General features: G+C 39.6%; 2 protein-coding genes and 1 long non-coding RNA gene across 12 annotated transcripts in view; 1 reads left to right on the forward strand and 2 right to left on the reverse strand.

Moving 5' to 3' along the window:
• Nucleotides 1-5,994, forward strand: part of LOC135106234 (nuclear autoantigenic sperm protein-like) — a 58,128-nt gene extending 52,134 nt beyond the window's left edge. Inside the window, exon 11 of the transcript XR_010271171.1 lies at nucleotides 5,592-5,994. The gene's annotated coding sequence lies outside the window, so the exon portion shown is untranslated. The remainder of the gene's footprint in view (nucleotides 1-5,591) is intronic.
• Nucleotides 1,058-8,038, reverse strand: LOC135106235 (uncharacterized). Of its 3 annotated transcripts, XR_010271181.1 has the most exons (4): nucleotides 7,687-7,772; nucleotides 6,151-6,312; nucleotides 5,565-5,711; nucleotides 1,058-3,136 (listed from the first exon to the last, which is right to left on the reverse strand). It is a non-coding gene; the product is annotated as an uncharacterized LOC135106235 (long non-coding RNA). The 3 variants fall into 3 exon arrangements; XR_010271182.1 differs by lacking the exon at nucleotides 7,687-7,772 and adding an exon at nucleotides 7,783-8,038 and having other exon boundaries at nucleotides 1,058-5,711; XR_010271180.1 differs by having other exon boundaries at nucleotides 1,058-5,711.
• Nucleotides 8,039-12,471: 4,433 nt separating this feature from the next.
• LOC135106236 (DNA repair protein RAD50-like) overlaps nucleotides 12,472-22,393 on the reverse strand; it is a 28,922-nt gene continuing 19,000 nt past the window's right edge. For all 8 annotated transcript variants that reach the window (XM_064015017.1, XM_064015024.1, XM_064015018.1 and 5 more), the window contains 7 exons: nucleotides 19,616-19,789; nucleotides 15,461-15,586; nucleotides 15,011-15,194; nucleotides 14,150-14,267; nucleotides 13,802-13,912; nucleotides 13,351-13,479; nucleotides 12,472-12,695 (listed from right to left, as the gene is read on the reverse strand). In XM_064015017.1, coding sequence (XP_063871087.1) covers nucleotides 12,644-12,695; nucleotides 13,351-13,479; nucleotides 13,802-13,912; nucleotides 14,150-14,267; nucleotides 15,011-15,194; nucleotides 15,461-15,586; nucleotides 19,616-19,789 — 894 coding nt within the window. In that variant the 3' untranslated portion in view covers nucleotides 12,472-12,643. The remainder of the gene's footprint in view (nucleotides 12,696-13,350; nucleotides 13,480-13,801; nucleotides 13,913-14,149; nucleotides 14,268-15,010; nucleotides 15,195-15,460; nucleotides 15,587-19,615; nucleotides 19,790-22,393) is intronic.

Here is a 22,393-nt window from a genome sequence, read left to right on the forward strand (position 1 = left end):
GGTTGACTGACTGATTAAGAAAAAAACGTAGCAGTGGAGGGTGGGGGGGGGGAAGGCGCCCCCAACTTTCCAGTCATATATGGCGTGGAAGGGACAATACCAGCAAAGAAAAATATGAGAAAATGCATAATTTACTACAAAACCCAAAATGCGAAATAAAACCTTGCCAAATTGAACCTTCCCACGAAGGTAATGAATGGAGTTTTGATGCAATGAGCCACAGTTACTTAAAACACTCAACAAATATAACACCTGCCAAAAAAATAAAATAAATAAATAAAATCAATCAATAAATAAAGATAAAAACGCGAGAAAACCTTTAAATTATCACAACGCGAAATATACACACACGCTAAACTGGATGCGTCATTAATTAATACCCCCCCAATAGTTTATAGCCCCTCCCCTATTCATTGCTCCCCCTCCCTGCCTTGAGGAACACCTTCACTTATGGCCTGCTGTTGGGTCAGATTTGAGCCATTTTAACCTCGAATTACATACAATACATACATACATACATATCGTCTCCTTGCAATAATTATAATAGTCTTCCTGGCTTAATTTTTGTTTATTCATTATTCCTTATGTATTTATTAATTATTTGTCATTTGTCTAATTCCTTGTTTTATTTAGCCTCGGTATTTAACTAAGCATTTTTTTTTTTTCACTTTCTGACTGTGGCCCTTGCAATGAATGGCTTAATTGTTTATTTACTGTTCCTTACGTGTTTATTGATTATATGTGAGTTATTTATTTGATATTCATGATTTTTTTTTAACTTCGTATTTCTTTATATGATAGTTTTATCTTTTCGTGTTTTCTGGCTTAAGTTTTGTTTATTACTCCTTGTTTGTGTTATTAGGTGTGTCATTAATTATTTGTCTTATTTCTCGTAGTTTAATGGATTTTTTAGCACTTTAATTATTAGAGTTCCTCACCAGTCATTTTATGAGAGAGAGAGAGAGAGAGAGAGAGAGAGAGAGAGAGAGAGAGAGAGAGAGAGAGAGAGAGAGAGAGAGAGAGAGAGAGTCTAAATGAATGATAAAAAAAATAATAATCAGTTACAGTATTTTATTTATAAACAAGAACAATTCATGATAATAATAATAATAATAATAATAATAATAATAATATTTAAATACAAGGAGGAAAATGTGTAATAATAATAATAATAATAATAATAATAATAATAATAATAATAATAATAACAATAACTGCTTTTATCTTACTCACACAGATAAATAGTTTTATAAATAGTTTATTGACCATAAACATTGTGTACATACACACAAAATTAAATAGAACAGATAAAAATTTCAAAATGTAGTCAGTGACACACAGAAGACTGGTGACAAAACCTACTAAAGCCCATTAAATGATTGGGTGTCTCAAGTTTCCACATCATCAGTGGAACACTGCTTCTGAGCACTCAGGGATGGACAAGCTTTTCATGGCTTGTGTGAATGGAGACAAGACGTGTAGGGGATTTATTTGTTCTGTTTTTTCTTGTCCTACTCTCTCTTCCTCCCTCTTGACTCTTCCTTTGCTTCATCCTACTCTTTCTCTTGCTCATTCTTTCTCTCTCTCTCTCTCTCTGGACTTTTCAGACATAGCTCCTTATGATTTTTTGGCAATCCCAAACCTGTTGACAGTATCCTTATCTGAGAGCCAAGGAGACCATGCAGAATGTGGCAGCATACCTATCATTGGTTGCAGAAGCATTTGAGCAGTGGAGTGATGGATGATTGTAGGAATGTGGTGGCACTGCTATCCACCATGACATTCATCCACATAACAGAACCATCTCACATGGTGCATTCAGCCTCAGGGAGAGGAACCTCTGTAGCCTTGGGCAGTAGCCCTTGGTCAGGTTTGCTCCAGAGTCAAACCTGCTTACCATCCGAGAATACCTTGGGGAGGAATGAGGAAGCCTTTTGCTCTGAACCCATGAAAATTGTTCAACCCTATAAGGGAAAAAATATGAATGTTGAACAAATTGATGAGAAATGGAAGGATTAATGGGCTAAGTGTGTTGGATTACAGAGGGCTTTCTTTGAAGGACATTTTGAATGATACCATAATTTTGGCCCTTAGCCCAAGGTTGGATACTTCTGAACCGTTCTTGCATTTTTAAGCTAAGTAATATAAAATGCTCAATTAACAAAGGAAGGATAATGAAAAGATAAAACAAATCAGGAATTATATCAATTCATAGCTTTATCATAGTTCTAAGTCATAAATACTACAAAAATTAGTCAATCTCTTCAGAAATAATTATAAGATAAGCTTTAATAATAAAAAGTATGTATAAATAGATGAAATGTTGTCACCTTCACCAATGCCGGCTTCTTGTTATTCAGCACATGCTTGTGCTTCCTGAACACCGGTCTCATACTGGATAGAGACAGTAATGTATGGAGGTTTGATGCAATACAACATTTTATATAAGGATAAAAACTTGCATAAACTTCCTGTTTGTGTTTTTCTACTAAGGTGCAATTGTTAGGTGAGCATTTGCAACTTCCTACACTTAAACCATAACATCCCTACTACAGTGGCTCAGAGCCACACCATCACTTGTTGCTTGTCCACTAGTAAATAATGAAGACTGCAACCCTCATGCCAGCTACACTATACAAGTATTTACAAATTAATGGTTGGATTTTCAAAAGATCTCTGATACAAGAAAGCTTATAAATATTGTGAAAGCTTCTAGTCAATGTTATATCATTTGCTTCAACAGAGGAAGAATAATTCAATCTTCCTGAATATTACAAATGAGATTTTATCAGCATTAACTTAACCATGTCATTCTAAATTATTCTACCTAGTTTCCAGGGACTTCAGCAGTGAGTAGCTTAACCAGCACACAGGAAAGACTGGGAAATTAAGATATAACAGGGGTGGCCAAAGGAGGTAGTCCAGCCATCTCCATACTCAGGTATTTTGGTTTGTGTGCCATTGGGATGAAATCAGAAAGTGATGCGCATACTTTTTAGTAAGATTTAAGAGAAGTTAGTGTTTGACATCAAAAGTTTTTTTGGGCCAAGACTATTTGCATTAAGGAAGCACCACATTGCTATTTTTAAATGTTGATTGCCCACGTAGCAAGATTGCACATCAACAAGAAGGTAACCTGAAAGTAAAGTTGAAATTAACAACATATACTGTGTGATTGTGACTAAGTACAAAATTGAAATGTGATTGGAGAAGGATAAAAGTTTTTAATTTGTTTCAGGCAAGAGGTGTGGTTAAGGAAATAGTGAGTCTGTAGGCTGTAGTGAGAGAGAGAGAGAGAGAGAGAGAGAGAGAGAGAGAGAGAGAGAGAGAGAGAGAGAGAGAGAGAGAGAGAGAGAGAGAGAGAGAGAGAGAGAGAGAGAGAGAGAGAGAGAGAGAGAGAGAGAGAGAGAGAGAGAGAGAGAGAGAGAGAGAGAGATTGATTTCCATGTGAGAGTGTGGTTTTTAAGTATGCTATAGAGGACACACTTATTCATTCACTACACCCCACAAACTTGCAATGTCCCCATAGCATAGTTACAGACAACATCCTCTCATATATAAGTCGGTGTCAATCTTTCTCTGATGTACTCCAGCCCAGAGACCCACAGCAGCATTAAGAGTGGAGAGAGAGAGAGAAGAGAAGACACACAGAATGGATGAATAGAGATGCTGTGGTTTGTAAAAATATGGTGTAAGGTCTGTTGGCTTTGGTGGGAATGGTTTTCCAATCATTCCTCTCTTGCACAACCATTTTGCTTCATAAACAGGCATCTCTCTTTCATCTTCCCACCAAACACTGTTATTCCACCTTATATTTATGTATTTGCATGCTTATCTTCTCAAATTGTTCCCCTTCCATTCTCTCCGCATGTCCGACTCTCTCCTTTCTGTGGTTGATCACTCACTCTGCTGTTCCTCCACATTCATGACTATATATGATGCACATGTGCTTTATAATCAATCAAATGTTTCACGTAGATGATGTTTTCCTTCACACACAGTTCCCCCTCCTCCCTGTTTCATTCATTGCCATTTTGCTCTCTCTCTCTCTCTCTCTCTCTCTCTCTCTCTCTCTCTCTCTCTCTCTCTCTCTCTCTCTCTCTCTCTCTCTCTCTCTCTCTGTGTGTGTGTGTGTGTGTGTGTGTGTGTGTGTGTGTGTGTGTGTGTGTGTGTGTGTAAGAGCTCAGAGCTCATGGTGACTGATCTTTGGGTAGGACTGAGGCCAATGACACACCACACACCGGGGCAGCAAAGTCACATCACCTCGGGTTACATCCTGTACCTACACATTAAGAGGCTACACATTAAGAGGGCTACACATTAAGAGGCTTGTCCATCTGCCTCACCGTGCCCGGGATTCGAACCTGGGCCTTCTTGGTTGTGAGCCGAGCGTGCTAACCACTACACTACGTGGTGTGTAAGTGTGTGTGTGTGTGTGTGTGTGTGTGTAATGATGCAGCTGGGAAGGTCGTCTTATGACAATTATTGATGAATGAAGGTAAAGGATGCGTGTCTATTACTTCTCTTTGTGTGTGTGTGTGTGTGTGTGTGTGTGTGTGTGTGTGTGTGTGTGTGTGTGTGTGTGTGTGTGTGTGTGTGTGTACATAACACACACACTTAAAAAAGTAGTAATGACATGCGCATCCATTACCTTCATTTGTCAATAATTATCATAAGGCAACCTTCTCAGCTGCATCAGCGCACACACACACACACACACACACACACACACACACACACACACACACACACACACACAAACATAACTGACTGTCTTCAGCCTCTCTCTCACTGCCGCAATGTTGCATCTCTAGCTGTCTTCTACCGCTATTTTCATGCTAACTGCTCTTCTGATCTTGCTAACTGCATGCCTCCCCTCCTTCCACGGCCTCGCTGCACAAGATTTTCTTCTTTCTCTCACCCCTATTCTGTCCACTTCTCTAATGCAAGAGTTAACAAGTATTCTCAATCATTCATCCCTTTCTCTGGTAAACTCTGGAACTCCCTGCCTGCTTCTGTATTTCCACCTTCCTATGACTTGAATTCCTTCAAGAGGGAGGTTTCAAGACACTTATTCATCAACTTTTGACCACTGCTTTGACCCTTTTATGGGACTGCCATTTCAGTGGGCATATTTTTTTATTGGATTTTTGTTGCCCTTGGCCAGTGTCACTCATACATAAAACACACACACACACACACACACACACACACACACACACACACACACACACACACACACACACACACACACACACACAGAAATTATATTAGAAATTATTAGAAATTAGATAAGTTACCACTCACGAGCCTACGCGACGCCATGTATGTGAGCAACGCATGTTTTTAAGCATCTGGAGCAAAGTGGTTAAAGGAAAACTTTTTGACTTGAAATGTAATTAGATTCATCAGTTATTTTTCTGGCTGACATTGTTTTTGGAAGGTGGCACTTAAAAGATATGTGAATGCTGTATCTAGATATAAACAAACATTCACAAATACTCATTCCATTATGTGTCTGTCATTAGGCCCTCAAATAAACAACAAATTAAGTGAAAAGTTACTAACTCCCTTCCTGGCTTGCGCTCCAGTTGCTCTGAGTTGTAGCAGCAGTGACGTGTGGCACCCAGGATGAAGGTGGTCTGCAGGGTGGTCTGTGTCAGGGGGATGATGGCAGACAACAGCAGCAGCACCGTGACAGCTCAAGCATCCTGTTGAAATTATCACTTTTTAAATGCTGAAAAGTGAAGGAAAAACCTGTCTCTATGGAATGTGAAAGTACACAACAACAACTCTGAAAGATTTCTTACAATAATAAGTCATCATTCATTGTATCCTTTTTTGTTGGCCACAAGATTATCATACAAATTTTCCATAGACATCTGCAAATTGGTACCTCTAGCTGTTATTAAATATGATATTAAGTTTGATGAATGTATTTATTTCATTATACATGAAAGTTGTTGATTGCAAAAAAAAATAATAACCAAAATACATTTTGACTTTTACTTTACAATGCCTTAACTGTTTGCTTTTAAAAAAATATGTAGATTTATTTTCTCATTTTAAGACTTAAAGTCTAGACAACTAACTGGCCTTAAATTTTTCTGATATACAAATAAACTAACAAAGAGAGCACATTTCACTAACACTCATGGTGAAGTGTCCACCAATGATGGTGAAGGAGGTACACATGTAAACTCCAGTCTGACCAATGAGCAACACAATTTGTCCAGCTGCATGTCTCCATCGGGCACAAACTCCACCTCCCGCATCTGTATCATGCCCACCACCACCGTCACCATGGCAACACTGAAAAATGGAATCTTATCATTCACAGTTACAAAAAATATACTCCCATATATATATATATATATATATATATATATATATATATATATATATATATATATATATATATATATATATATATATATATATATATATATATATATATATATATATATATATATATATATATATATATATATATATATATATATGGATTACTATTCCCAACGTTAAAAATTCTTTAGCTAATCTTACTTTGATATTTTGCATCCAATATTAACTACAATTTTTTCCTATGACATTTTCCAACTACACTTCACCTAATCTAACTTAACCTCACCTCCTCTCATCTAACCTACTCATTCCTCACCTAATCTAACTTAACTTCTTCACTTATGCTAGTTTAACCTAATGCAACCTTTGCTAACTCAATTACCTTAACTAACCTAATTAATCTGCTATAACTTAACATGATCTAACGTAACCTATGTCATCCAAATCTTACTTTAATCTAATCTAATCTAACCTATGCAAGTTAATGTAAATTCATCTAATATAACCTAAACTATGCTAGTCTAACCTATCCTTAACTTACCTAACCTAACACACTATCTTAACCTAACCTCACCTCATCTTTTACACAGCCAAACCTTACTTAACCTTACAATCTAACACACTTCAACTTACGTGGCCTAACCTAACATCACCTAAACCTTACCGACACTAACTTAAAACCTACCTATGCTTACATCACTTCTATATCCTCATCCTCCTCCTCTTCCTCTTCCCTAACACAGTGACTCAGCGAAGCCGTCAAGAAAACACGTAATTTCTGAATACTATCTTTAAGAGCTCCACCCAGTCAGCCCTCTTCCTCCTCCTCCTCTTTCCTGACCCCCATCCTCCCTTCTTTACTCACGTGTCTCTCCCTCCCTACACACACACACACACACACACATACACACAGAGCGGGTCTCACAAGGGTAATACACACATACATACGGACACTGACCCACCACACACACCCAGTCACCCACACCCACCCACATACATGTACACACGGACGCACACAGCCTGTCACCCTTACGTCAAACAGATTACACCCTTCTTCTCCCTGTCACTCATCCATCACACATCCCAGTCTCTCTCTCATCTTCTACTCTGTTAAATAACCAGTTAACACTCCCAGACTCCCTAGCCGGCGGGTTACTCTCACTAGGAGCATATGACTAAAAATACGTCACATGGCTCGGTCAGAGAGAGCTAGCCTGGTCTGCCTACGCGAATCGAAAGCGTTTATTTGGGTACGGTTTAAAGGGACGAAGGTTTAAAGGGACGAAGGTTTAAAGGGACAGTCTCTGCGTGCGTGTGTTTGGTCAAATGCTGAATACTCACGCCTGGTTCATCATACAGCCACATGGACAGGCACAGATCACTCCTCCACGACACACACATAAACAAACACACAAAAACACTAACTAGTAACTGTACCTTTAGTTTCGTCTGCTGTCAAAATATTCCTCCATTACTAATGTAACCCACATTCCCTAGTGGTATACTTTCCTCGGAACACCCATATTTTTAAGAGCTTTTTATCCACCATATATGTCTCGGTTAACTCTGATCTTGGCTGGAAATTAAACTATATTGTATCAGTGTGGTCATCTTGAGGTCCCGGATGAAATGGCGGGCTGGGATTGGCTATTCACGACCCGTTGTCATGGTGATGGTAGATGCCATTCACTTGACAGCTCATATTTTCTCGCTATTGAAAGGAGTTTATTAGAGCGTAACTGAAGCGTGTAAAGGCATGATTCCGCACTATACTATTAAGATATTGTAGTTCTGAAGTGTTCCTAGGGTTAGTAGGCTTGGATAAGGAGTATAACACAATTTAGATGGTTTGAAGAGCGGATGTTTTCGCGCGAAATTCAAACAATTCCAGCCTCTGATATGATTACGTATTAGACTTAAGATATTGTAGTAAGAAAGTATCTGTGGGGTTAATAAGCTTGGGTAAAGAGTATAGGGGAATTTAAAGGACGTTTAAGAGACGGAGTGTGAGGAGAAGGTGTGTCAGCGCGATTCAAGTAATTCCAACCTGTCTGAGTTGATTCCAGAAAAGACTCTTCAGATATTATATTGCTGAAGTGTTCCTAGGGTTATTAAGATTGGGTAAAGAGTATAAGGGAATTTAAAGAGTGGATAAGGGAGGGAGTGGAGCGATTTGATGTCATACAGACCAAAGCCAGGTTACAGAGGGGTTTTATCTTTTAAAGGGGGCGACTCTGTTTCCTTGACCGAGTGACGAGGGAGAAGAAAAAAAATAAGAAGAGACATCAGCCACTGAACCACAGGGAGAGGAGTGAAGGTCCTTTCTCACTGTTCCCTATATAAGACACCATACACTCTAGAACACCAGGCCAGAAATCAAGAAAAACGTGCTATTACAATATAGGTGAAGCTTAAGGACACGTCAGTAATTCAGCAGCAGACAATATTTCACAACTCTGCTCCACAAAACTTCTCGCAATGCAACCGGAATGTTTTAGCATGTTGTTCTTGTTCTGCTGTAGTTAAATGAATTACAGAATAAACAGGGAAGATAGATTTTTTCTTTTTTACCCAGAAACATAAAAACGTACATAATTTCTACTAGAACCTGATAAAAATTAAGAAAGATAAGACGCCAGATCGTTTGAGGATACGAGTTTCTCTTCTGTTATATAAAAATTACAGAACAAACAAGAATAGATGGATTTTTGTGCTAGTCATGAAAATGCCTTTGAAAACCTAAATAACAGACCAGAACATGATAAAAGTTCAGATAAGACGCGGGAAGATATGATAACACGGATTCCTGTTGTGTAATAAGTTGAATTACATAAGAAACACGTAGAGCTGGATTCTTTTTTTCCTAGAGTCACGAAAATACCTCTGAAAACCTAAATAGATCTCTAGAAATTTATAAAAGTTAAAATAAGACGCTGGACCATTTGGTAACACGAATTTCTGCTCTGTACTAAACTGCATTACAAAACAAAAACAGTAGCTAATATCGAATACATCACATCACATTCTATTTCCCAAATCACGCGTGGCAACTTCCTATCTTATTAGCAATGCCAGTGTGTTCACCAAAGGCCGTGATTCTGTTGATGAGTGACAGGGAGACCAGAAAAGAGGATGACCAAGACTCAGTAAGGAAAGCCAGAAGATCACCAGTAGAGCGGCCTTGACGGAACCCATACTGGCGATCAGATAGAAGGTTGTGAAGTGATAAATGTTTAAGAATCTTCCTGTTGAGGATAGATTCAAAAACTTTAGATAAGCAGGAAATTAAAGCAATAGGACGGTAGTTTGAGGAATTAGAGCGGTCACCCTTTTTAGGAACAGGTTGAATGTAGGCAAACTTCCAGCAAGAAGGAAAGGTAGATGTTGACAGACAGAGCTGAAAGAGTTTGACTAGGCAAGGTGCAAGCACGGAGGCACAGTTTTGGAGAACAATAGGAGGGACCCCATCAGGTCCATAAGCCTTCCGAGGGTTTAGGCCAGCGAGGGCATGGAAAACATCATTACGAAGAATTTTAATACGTGGCATGAAGTAGTCAGAGGGTGGAGGAGAGGGAGGAACAAGCCCAGAATCGTCCAAGGTAGGGTTTTTAGCAAAGGTTTGAGCAAAGAGTTCAGCTTTAGAAATAGATGTGATAGCAGTGGTGCCATCTGGTTGAAGTAGAGGAGGGAAAGAAGAAGAAGCAAAGTTATTGGAGGTATTTTTGGCTAGATGCCAGAAATCACGAGGGGAGTTAGATCTTGAAAGGTTTTGACATTTTCTGTTAATGAAGGAGTTTTTGGGTAGTTGGAGAACAGAGTTGGCATGGTTCCGGGCAGAAATATAAAGTGCATGAGACTCTTGTGATGGAAGGCTTAAGTACCTTTTGTGGGCCACCTCTCTATCATGTATAGCACGAGAACAAGCTGTGTTAAACCAAGGTTTAGAAGGTTTAGGACGAGAAAAAGAGTGAGGAATGTACGCCTCCATGCCAGACACTATCACCTCTGTTATGTGCTCAGCACACAAAGACGGGTCTCTGACACGGAAGCAGTAGTCATTCCAAGGAAAATCAGCAAAATACCTCCTCAGGTCCCCCCAACTAGCAGAGGCAAAACGCCAGAGGCACCTTCGCTCAGGGGGATCCTGAGGAGGGGTTGGAGTGATAGGACAAGATAAATATATGAGATTGTGATCGGAGGAGCCCAACGGAGAAGAAAGGGTGACAGCATAAGCAGAAGGATTAGAGGTCAGGAAAAGGTCAAGAATGTTGGGCGTATCTCCAAGACGGTCAGGAGTACGAGTAGGGTGTTGCACCAATTGCTCTAGGTCATGGAGGATAGCGAAGTTGTAGGCTAGTTCACCAGGATGGTCAGTGAAGGGAGAGGAAAGCCAAAGCTGGTGGTGAACATTGAAGTCTCCAAGAATGGAGATCTCTGCGAAAGGGAAGAGGATCAGAATGTGCTCCACTTTGGAAGTTAAGTAGTCAAAGAATTTCTTATAGTCAGAGGAGTTAGGAGAGAGGTATACAGCACAGATAAATTTAGTATGAGAATGACTCTGTAGTCGTAGCCAGATGGTGGAAAACTCGGAAGATTCAAGAGCGTGGGCACGAGAGCAGGTTAAGTCATTGCGCACATAAACGCAGCAGCTTTGGATCGAAAATGAGAATAGAGAAAGTAGGAGGGAACAGAAAAGGGGCTACTGTCAGTTGCCTCAGACACCTAAGTTTCAGTGAGGAAAAGAAGATGAGGTTTAGAAGAGGAGAGGTGGTGTTCTACAGATTGAAAATTAGATCTTAGACCGCGAATGTTGCAGAAGTTAATGAAGAAAAAGTTGAGGGGGGTGTCAAGACACTTAGGGTCGTCGACGGAAAGGCAGTCCGACCTGGGGACATTTATGGTCCCCTCCCCAGATGGGGACTCCGAGGCTGGTGTAGGAGTCGCCATATTTTAAAATTTTTGAGTGAAGGGTGTGTGTGTTATTAGGTGCTTGTAGTTTTGTGTGGAGAAAGAGAGTTGTCTTTAGAGGGCAGGCTGTGACTGCCCCCTTGTGTTGTGAGTCAAGGTGTTACTAGTATTTACAGTTTGCTCCCAGACTGTAGGATATTTATGCAATAAGGTGTGCAATATCTGTATTTATTTATTTACTTATATTCTTGTAATGTATACTATATTTTTATAATTTTGATACTCTACCCTTAAGTCTTTGCCCAGGGGGTGGGTGGCAAGGTCCGTCCTCCTCCTTTGTTGTATTTCATTATTAATGCAACAATAAATGTATCAGACAATCAATCAATCAATCTATCATCTTCATCCCTGTCTTTGCGTAAGTGCAGCACCTTTACTGGAGTCAGGAGCAGCAAGCGAGGACGGCAAAGAGAGGGAGGGCATCACACACACACACACACACACACAGATATATATATATATATATATATATATATATATATATATATATATATATATATATATATATATATATATATATATATATATATATATATATATATATATATATATACAGTACAGCGCCTGTCCTTATCAGGAGCAGCCACGGTGTTTTTTCCTGCCGTTAAGTAAACTTATTCCCCACACTATTTCCCTCCGAAATACTCAATGTAGTGGAAGCAGGATCAGTAGTAGTAGGAGGGTTCTGAGTAGCAGCTTGGCAAGTGGTGCTCTGCTCTACTGTACTCTTAGTGTTCTTGTGTAGCTCTTACTTGTACCGGTCTGCATACATTACCTGCTTTTTTTTCTTTTTTTTTTCATGCAGAGCAAATCACGTATGTATCTTACACTCTGTTGCTTACTTTCACAGTTTCTCTTTCCTTTCTTGGTTTGTGTCATCCTAAGTTTAATCACAGTATTTATTTTTCCTTGTTTACAGATGAGTTGAGAGGATACAATTTTTTTTATTTATTTATTTCTAGAACCAAATACTAAAGTTTCTATGTAAACAAAGTCAAGTGATATATATATATATATATATATATATATATATATATATATATATATATATATATATATATATATATATATATATATATATATATATATATATATATATATATATAAATGAATAAGAAGGATTTTTAATGAATCTCCTGATTGTTTAAAAACAAAATATTACTTATGAGTTAATTTTTATTTTCTTGTGTTTTGTGTTGTGTGCTTAACTTTTGTAACTGTGTGTGTCAAACAATCTAATTCTTGTAAAAATCAAGTAAGGAACAAATTTAATGTAAAAATAATTATAATAAAACAGACTCCCACAGTTGACTGGAACAGTTTGGCTGTCTCACACTCTTGTGGCTTCCTTGGTCCTACACTTGGTGATTTGTGATAAACCCCTGAAAGAAAAACCTGCATTAGTGTGGCTGTATAATATAATAGTAGTAGCGTACTATTGACATTAGTCCTCTCATTCTCTCACACTCCCTCTACTATTTAGTTTATGTCCTTACAGTCACCTGCATGGCAGCTGCTCCCTCAGACTGAAATGACTCACCTTTCTACACTTACACACCACTCCTATATTTTCAGCAATTACATCAGACACATCATTCTTATATATTTCCTGATGACCAAATTACATTGACTTATTACTACACTTGGTGCTGAGTATGTATAGGCACAACTCACCCTCAACCAACAGTGTCTCAGTGCTCCTACCTCCTAGACATTCTACAATTGGTATGGACATTTTTAATTATTGAGAATCTTAATTGTGCACTTCCACACTACAAGAATGGAAGAAAACTCAAGTTGACCATCCTATTTGAATGAAAGAAAAACTGAAGATGACAGTGACATGTGCTTATTGATTCTAATAGACTTTTACAGTAAGGAAATAAGACTGCAGGTACTACAAGATAACTCCATCACTCATTTTTCTGTCCATGGTGTCTTTATAGTTAAGCTCAAGGAATGATCTGTTGATATTTTACAATGGCAGCTTGACTAGAAAATACAGGAAAAACTATAGAAATAATGAAAATGACTTACATTTCATTCCTGGTCACCTCAATGTATTCATCAACAAGAGACGAGTAAGCCAACTTCTCTAGGAAATTTGAGTCGTGGCTGATGACAATGAGCTGGCTGCTGGCCCTGTTTCTGCGAGCATTTACAATCCTGGAAAAAAACAAAAAAAAAAAATAAAATATTAATACTAAAGAATAATAAAGACAGACTGGCCATGTATGAGTAGCTACAATATTTTGAAAAGCAGCAACATTACACTGCTGGTTACTACACTCTGGCTGCAAAGATGTGTTAGCTTTGCTATGCTCACATCCAGGCCCACCATGAGTATAGCGCTGACAATTTTTCCACTGCCCACAACAGGCCGAGATAGTGACTTTCAGGAGAGGGCTGTTGTTCCCAAGTCTAATCTATGCAAGACTTTATACCTCCCTTGATGAAAAACTTTTGTACTGGATAAAGGAACACTTACTCAGTCAAGGCCATAGCAAGCGCATCAATGTTTTCTCTGTCCAGGTTGGTCGTAGGTTCATCCAAAGCCAGGATACCACACTGGGAACTGAAGGTCTCGGCAAGAGCCATCCTGAAACACAACCAGGAGTTAAAATGTGTACACACAATATAAAAAACTAAACTTGTGGTAAGAAAAAAAAAAAAGTTGAATATACAAGAGAACTGATGCATAGGCATGAGGTGCATAGAGAAGAGTTCCAGCCACTGTTTGGAAGGAGCTGCAGTGAACATGCACTACTACAAACACATACAGTGAGGAGGATACTGTCATTTTTTTCCACAACAACCAACTGCAGTGAGTGGGCACCTGATGAGCAGCGAAGCCAACACTTTCTGGCCAGCAGAGCACCTCCCTCGCATGTCCATCTCAGTATCATTTTTAACCATGATTACTCTGTAGTCATATGTCTGCCGCTTGTCAGCTCCTGAAATAGGAAAAAAGAAAATTATCACATGAACGAGAGACAGTACATAATCTGTCTATCTATGTAACAGGCCAGCAATCCCACACAGGGTGGCCCAGACAAAGCACCACATTCTCATACACACACATTCACACTCTTAACCCCGTCAGCCCTTGGTGGAAGGGGACAGTCTTGTGCACCACTCTACTATACAGTGGGTACTTGGCATATGACATATATGTCTTACAACCAAAGAAATATAAATTTTTTTTGTTTTGCTTAGAATGGCTCACACAGCATCCCAATCATGTCACGATTGCCAAGCAACAGAGTGAGCTTTTTCCTGCTAACCGCCAACCCACCCAAGCCAGCTGCAGCTCATCACTTGGGGGAGTGAATACAAAATTTATATTTTGTGATTTAATGGGTACATTTGCTAGTGATAAACAGTATGCTATGCATGATTAGGTAAAAGGCATTGCTTATATGTATTTTCCTGCACTTGTAAGTGATTTCTTTTCTGTATATTTTAATTTCTTATATATTAAAAAAAAAATCTTTTATTTATTTATTTACTTTTTAGAATAATGTCTTGCCATATGACCATTTTTTGCTCCTGATGGTGATTTTGGTACAGATTATGGTTGTAGGATAATTACACCACTGTACACCCAAGGAGCTCAGGTATAGCACTGCTGATCACATACTTCCACAATAAAGCCCAACACTACACCAATAATGCCACAAAGTACAAAACAACCCACCTTTGGCCTCGGTGTCTTTAGTTCTAATTTCTATGTAGTCGATGTCATTGCCCTTGTAGGTCTGGCGCCACAGCTCCCGTACGATGCTGTTGAGTGTTTTCATCTTCTCACGATGAAAGCGCATGATGGCTGTGTCTAGCACCTTGTGGTAGATGTTGGCATCCTCAACAGCCATCTCGGTGCACTGGTGTGGAGAACTCAGTGAATGGTAAAAAAGAGTAATGGTACTAGTTAACTCTTGTATTAGTATGGTGGGCAGAATATGGGTGAGAATGAGTAGATAGAAAGTCTGGTGCAGCAAGGCCACAGGAGTGATGAGACATGCAGTTATCAAATTCAGATGAGCATTGATCACAGAAATAATGACAGAAGATGGTGACACAGCAGTGAAGTGTTAAGAACTGAAGGCAGTCTGTTAAAGGAAGGGACTTAAAATAGCACAAAACTGACCTTCAACTCCAGCATTTTCTTCTTGAAGTTATAAGCAGCTTCTTTCATCTCTTTGCGCTCAAGGTCCCTCTTCAAGAGTGAAATTTTTTTTTCCAGTTCTTGAAGATTGCCTTCCAGTTTTGATTTCTGAAGGAAGAACCACACAGATTAGCACACCATTTTGTCAGGAAGTGTCACTGATCCCTATCAACTCTGACAGTGTTGGTCTTTTTATTAGAGAGCACTTCAGCAAAGGATCTTGTGTATGCATATGGATCAATTAACATTGTCAGATCTTTTCTATGAAATGCTTTGTTTTTATTTATTATTCATAATTTATTCTTTGCTGACATGAGTTAGAAAAAGGAAAATAGACAAAAATCTGGGAATGATTCTCAGCCTTCCATCCTCTTTCCTTCCAGTAGATTTTCAGAGCATGTGATTAATGCACTGAACTATGAATACTAAGATGTTGATGAAGTTTTGAACTGAGCTGTTGGATTTGCCTCTTCTCACAATCACAACACTGCTGCCAAATGAGGACAGCTCATTACTTCACCACACCTATTTCTGAATGGGCTGGAGAAGTGCATAGCAGTCTGCTGAAAACTTGAACATGTAATGGTGAGGCAACTTCACACAGCCATCAGCAATCACGGCTAACGGTATGTTTCATACCACAAAGGCCATCCACACATGCCCCTGCCCACTGCCTCACACTCAAGAACCTGTTACTTCCTACAGTGGACATAACCACCACTCAGGAAGCTGTCCCACAACTAGCTGGGTCAGGTATTTTTTTCCAGATTTTCACTCTTAGGTTGTTAAAAACTTGGGAAATGTATCAACGGAATTTGTGCATGTATCTTTCTACATGTATATCTCAGGCTAACCTCCCTGTACAGAATTGTTATAGGGAAAATTATCCTTTAAGTGATAATTATTAGGATGTTTCCATTATTCAGTAAAGGATATTTGGTATAGCTAATGATCTATCTATTTATATACTAGATCAGCAACTCCACATGGAATGGCCCAAGTAAAGCAACACACACACACACACAAAAGAGAGAGAACACAAGAGGAAAGGGAACTTTTTTTCTGGAGAGTAATGGACCTAAGGTTGAGGAAGTGGTACAAGCGAAGAGTGTGGGGTGCAGAGGCACAGCTGTAAGAGAGGGAAGGACATGGACAGTGAAACTAAACCATCCACACTAGTGTTTGCCAGTGATGGATGAAGTGAATGAATTTATAAAAGCAAATGAACCAGACATCATGGCAATGGTAGAAACTACACTAAGAGATTCAGAGACACCAACTTTAGGAGGGGAAAAGTACAATATGTGGATAAGAAACAGATGTGGAAAAGGAGATGGAGTGATGATGCTTGTTAAAAAGGGTATCAGGGTAGAGAGTGTGGAAAAGGCAGAAGGCTTGGTGGAAGGCCTAAACTTACAACTAATAAATGGAAGAAGAGGAAGATGATATGTCACAGTGGTGTATGTCCCACCAAAAACAAAGACCTAGAATAAGACAAGAGCATGAATAGTTGCTGAGTGAGACGAAAGAATGGCTTGTAAAGAAAATTAAAGAAAACAACAAAATTGTTATAATGGGAGATTTTAATTGTAAAGAGATAAGTTGGGAGGAGTGGAACACAAGAGGAAGAGAAGACTCATGGGGAGATAAGGTTCTGAAACTGGCAATGAACAATATTATGACACAGTGGGTTGAGGAAAACACTAGATACAGAAAAAGAGAGGAGCCATCAAGACTTGATTTGGTATTATCAAAAGAAGCATATATTATAGAAGACATGAACTATAATTGTCCACTAGGAAAAAGCGACCATGTCATGATAAGGTTTTGTATTAAAGAAAAAAAGAGAGGAAAGCAGATGTGAAGATTATAAAAGTGAAAGATTTAATTATGGTAAGTCAAATTTTGAACAAATGAGGAGATACTTTGGTGAAGCAGACTGGAGTACACTTATCACAGCAAGTAATGTGCAAAAGAAGTGGGAAGCTTTCATCAATATTTATAAAGAGGGAGTGAAAAGATATGTACCGAAAGTAGAGACAAAGACGAGATACAGCAATGACTGGTATAACAGAAGATGTGAAACAGCTAGGGAGTAGAGGGAAACGGCACGGAATAGATGGCAGAGGAAAAATACGCAGGAGCCATGGCAAAACTACACAACTACAAGAAATGAATATGTAAGGTTATTAGAGAAGAAAGGAAAAATTATGAGAAAGATGTTATGGACAAATGCAAAGAAACCAAAACTATTCTTCAGATATGTGAACAGCAAAATGAAAAATAGAGAAGGAATAAGCAGATTGAAGGTGAATGGTCAAATGTGTGAGAATCTGGCTGAATTGGCAGAGATAATGAACAGGAGTTTTCAATCAGTATTCACAAAAGAGAGAACATTTGTGTGGCAGAGTGAGATGAGTGAGTAAATGGATGTGGGAGAAATCCAAGTGACTGAAGAGGATGTCCAGAAACAGATGGAGGGACTAGATTAGGAAGGCCCCTGGACCTGATGGAGTGTCAGGATGGATACTAAAAGAGTGCAAGCAGCAGTTGACAGGGGTAATGCATAATATTATTGAGAGCTCCCTAATTGAAAGTAGAGTTCCAACTGAATGGAAGAGAGCCAACATAGTGCCAGGTGGTGGTAGTAAAGGTGGTAGTGCCAAGGTGGTAGTAAAGAGGAGCCCTTAAACTATGGAGCTGTGTCTCTAACAAGTGTGGTGTGCAAAATGTGTGAAAGATTGATGAAGGATAAATGAATGCAGTATCTACAAGGAAATGAAGTGATAATAAAGCAACTATTTGGATTTAGGAGAGGGAGATCGTGTGTTACAAACTTACGGAGTTTTTATTCTAAAGATGGATGAATATTCTAGAGATGAAAGAGATGGATGGGCAGATTGTGTTTATTTAGACCTGAAGAAGGCCTTTGATGAAATGCCACACAGGAAAATGTTGTGGAAGTTGAAGCATAATGGTGGGCTAAGGGGGCCCCTGCAGATGAATGGAAAATTTTCTTGACAAACAGAGAAATGAGAACGGTGGTAAAAGATAAAAAATCATCATGGAGGGAAGTCATAAGTGGAGTACTCCAAGGCTCAGTACTTGCACCAATCATGTTTGCAGATATGACAGGGAGTGTGAACAGCTACATGAGCCTTTTTGCGGATGATGCAAAGTTGCTGAAGAAAGTTGAGAGTGTAGAGGACTGTGGAACATTATAAGAAGACCTGAACAAGATATCAGAGTGGAGTTATAGATGGGAAATGGAATTTAATTTAAAGAAGTGTAAAGTAATAGAATTTGGAAAAATACAAGAAGAGTAAAAGGAAATTATGTGTTGAATGGTGTAAGGTTGAGGGGAGCAGAAGGGGAAAAGGATCTTGGTGTTACAGTGACTGGGAACCTGGCCCCAGAGAGACACATTAGCAAAATTCAAGGAGAAATCTATAGCTTGTTGAGAAGAATAAGGCAGGCCTTTGCATATATGGATGAAGAGATGGTCAGGAAGATGATCGTGTCGCTGATAAGACCTAGACTAGAATATGCAGCAGTTGTGTGGTTGCCATACAAGAAAAAGGATATAAGGAAGTTGGAGAGAGTTCAGAGAGCAGCTACGAAGATGGTACCAAGTATCAGGGACTTGTCATATGAAGAGAGACTGGCAAGGATACATCTACCAACGTTGGAAAAGAGGAGAGAAAGGGGAGACTTGATTGTGATACATAAAGCATATAAAGGAGTAGAGGAGGTGGACCGGAGTGACTTAATGGTCTGGGATACACGAGATACTAGAGGACATGGAAAGAGGCTGAAGAGGAGTGCTTGTAGAAGAGATGTCAAAAAGTATAGTTTCCCATATAGAAGTATTGATGTATGGAACAGTCTGGATGAGGAGATAGTAAATGCAGAAAGTATACATGGATTCAAGGCTAAGTTGGATATTAAAAGATATGAAGATGGGACAGCATGAGCATAGCTCTTTTCCCATAAAGCACAACTAGGTAAACACACACACACACACACACACACACACACACACACACATACACACTTTCACCATCTTTCTCAATTGGAAACTTCATACCAAGCTAACACCACAGCCTTTGATGTTCCTGCACACACTCCAGCACCCACCTTTGTCTGAAGGGAAGTTCCTCTATTGCTGAGCTGCATCTTCTCCTCAGTGAGAGTCTCCAAGCTGAATCCTCCGATACGCTCCTCCAAGGAGGAGATTTCACGCTGAACTGTCTTGGCTTCTCTCTCCTTTTCTCGGATCTTTTTCTCATCGTCAAGATTCCTCTTCCTTTCCTACAGTGATAAATTGGTAAAGAAAACAGTACAACATCAACAAAGCATATCAATACATAAATAAATAAAATCAACAGACACACAGATCCAAACACCCAATGCTTATCATGGGTCACAGTGCCACCAACAGGAGGAGGCAGTAGTCACCTGCTGAAATGATAATTACTCCCAGTGAGGTCTAAGCACTGTTCAGGGGGTGCTGTGAACTTATCATTAAACCCAGCTGTGACCTCACTGAACATTTCCCTTTGTGTCTCACAACACAAGGGGGCAGTCACAGCCTGCCCTCTAAAGACAACTCTCTTCCTCCACACAAAACTACAAGCACCTAATAACACACACACCCTTCCCTCAAAAATTTCAAAATTATCATGGCGACTCCTACACCAGCCTCATAGTCCCCATCTGGGAAGGGGACCATAAATGTCCCCAGGTTGGACTGCCTTTCTGTCGACGACCCTAAGTGTCTTGACACCCCCCTCAACTTTTTCTTCATTAACTTCTGCAACATTCGTGGTCTAAAATCTAATTTTTAATCTGTAGAACACCACCTCTCCTCTTCTAAACCTCATCTTCTTTTCCTCACTGAAACTCAGGTGTCTGAGGCAACTGACAGTAGCCCCTTTTCTGTTCCCTCCTACTTTCTCTATCCTCATTTTCAATCCAAAGCTGGATGTTGCATTTATGTGTGCAATGACTTAACCTGCTCTCGTGCCCACGATCTTGAATCTTCAGAGTTTTCCACCTGGCTACAACTACAGAATCACTCTCAAACTAAATTTATCTGTGCTGCTGTATACCTCTCACCTAACTCCTCTGACTATAAGAAATTTTTTGACTACTTAACTTCCAAAGTGGAGCACATTCTGACCCTCTTCCCTTTTGCAGAGATCTCCATTCTTGAAGACTTCAATGTTCACCACCAGTTTTGGCTTTCCTCTCCCTTCACTGACCATCCTGGTGAACTAGCCTTCAACTTTGCTATCCTCCACGACCTAGAGCAATTGGTGCAACACCCTACTCATATTCCTGACTGTCTTGGAGATATGAACAACATTCTTGACCTTTTCCTGACCTATAATCCTTCTGCTTATGCTGTCACCCTTTCTTCTCCATTGGGTTCCTCCGATTACAATCTCATATCTGTTTCTTGCCCTATCGGTAAAATCCCTCCTCAGGATCCCCTAAGCGAAGGTGCCTCTGGCGTTTTGCCTCTGCTAGTTGGGGGGACCTAAGGAGGTATTTTGCTGATTTTCCTTGGAATGACTACTGCTTCTGTGTCAGAAACCCGTCTTTGTGTGCTGAGCACATAACAGAGGTGATAATGTCTGACATGGAGGCGTATATTCCTCACTCTTTTTCTTGACCTAAACCTTCCAAACATTGGTTTAACACAGCTTGTTCTTGTGCTATACATGATAGAGAGGTGGCCCACAAAAAGTACTTAAGCCTTCCATCATCAGAATCTCATGCACTTTATATTTCTGCCAGGAACCATGCCAAGTCTGTTCTCCAATTATCCAAAAACTCCTCCATTAACAGAAAGTGTCAAAATCTTTCAAGATCTAACTCCCCTTGTGACTTCTGGCATCTAACCAAAAATATCTCCAATAACTTTGCTTCTTCCTTCCCTCCTTTATTTCAACCAGATGGCACCACTGCTATCACATCTATTTCTAAAGCTGAACTCTTCGCTCAAACCTTTGCTAAAAAAACTCTACCTTGGACGATTCTGGGCATGTTCCTCCCTCTCCTCCACCCTCTGATTACTTCATGCTACCTATTAAAATTCTTCACAATGATGTTTTCCATGCCCTTGCTGGCCTAAACCCTCGGAAGGCTCATGGACCTGATGGGGTCCCTCCTATTGTTCTCCGAAACTGTGCCTCCGTGCTTACACTTTGCCTAGTCAAACTCTTTCAGCTCTGTCTGTCAACATCTACCTTTCCTTCTTGCTGGAAGTTTGCCTACATTCAACCTGTTCCTAAAAAGGGTGACCGTTCTAATCCCTCAAACTACTGTCCTATTGCTTTAATTTCCTGCCTATCTAAAGTTTTTGAATCTATCCTCAACAGGAAGATTCTTAAACATCTATCACTTCAAAACCTTCTATCTGATCGCCAGTATGGGTTCCGTCAAGGACACTCTACTGGTGATCTTCTGGCTTTCCTTACTGAGTCTTGGTCATCCTCTTTTAGAGATTTTGGTGAAACTTTTGCTGTTGCCTTGGACATATCAAAAGCTTTTGATAGAGTCTGGCACAAAGCTTTGATTTCCAAACTACCTTCCTACTCTTTCTATCCTTCTCTCTGTAACTTCATCTCAAGTTTCCTTTCTGACCATTCTATTGCTGCTGTGGTAAACGGTCACTGTTCTTCTCCTAAATCTATTAACAGTGGTGTTCCTCAGGGTTCTGTCCTGTCACCTGCTCTCTTCTTATTATTCATTAATGATCTTCTAAACCAAACTTCTTGTCCTATCCACTCCTACGCTGATGATACCACCCTGCACTTTTCCACGTCTTTTCATAGACGTCCAACCCTTCAGGAGGTAAACATTTCACGCAGGGAAGCCACAGAATGCTTGACTTCTGATCTTTCTAAA

The sequence above is a fragment of the Scylla paramamosain genome, chromosome 13, assembly GCF_035594125.1.
Source record: "Scylla paramamosain isolate STU-SP2022 chromosome 13, ASM3559412v1, whole genome shotgun sequence".
NCBI lineage: Eukaryota > Metazoa > Arthropoda > Malacostraca > Decapoda > Portunidae > Scylla > Scylla paramamosain.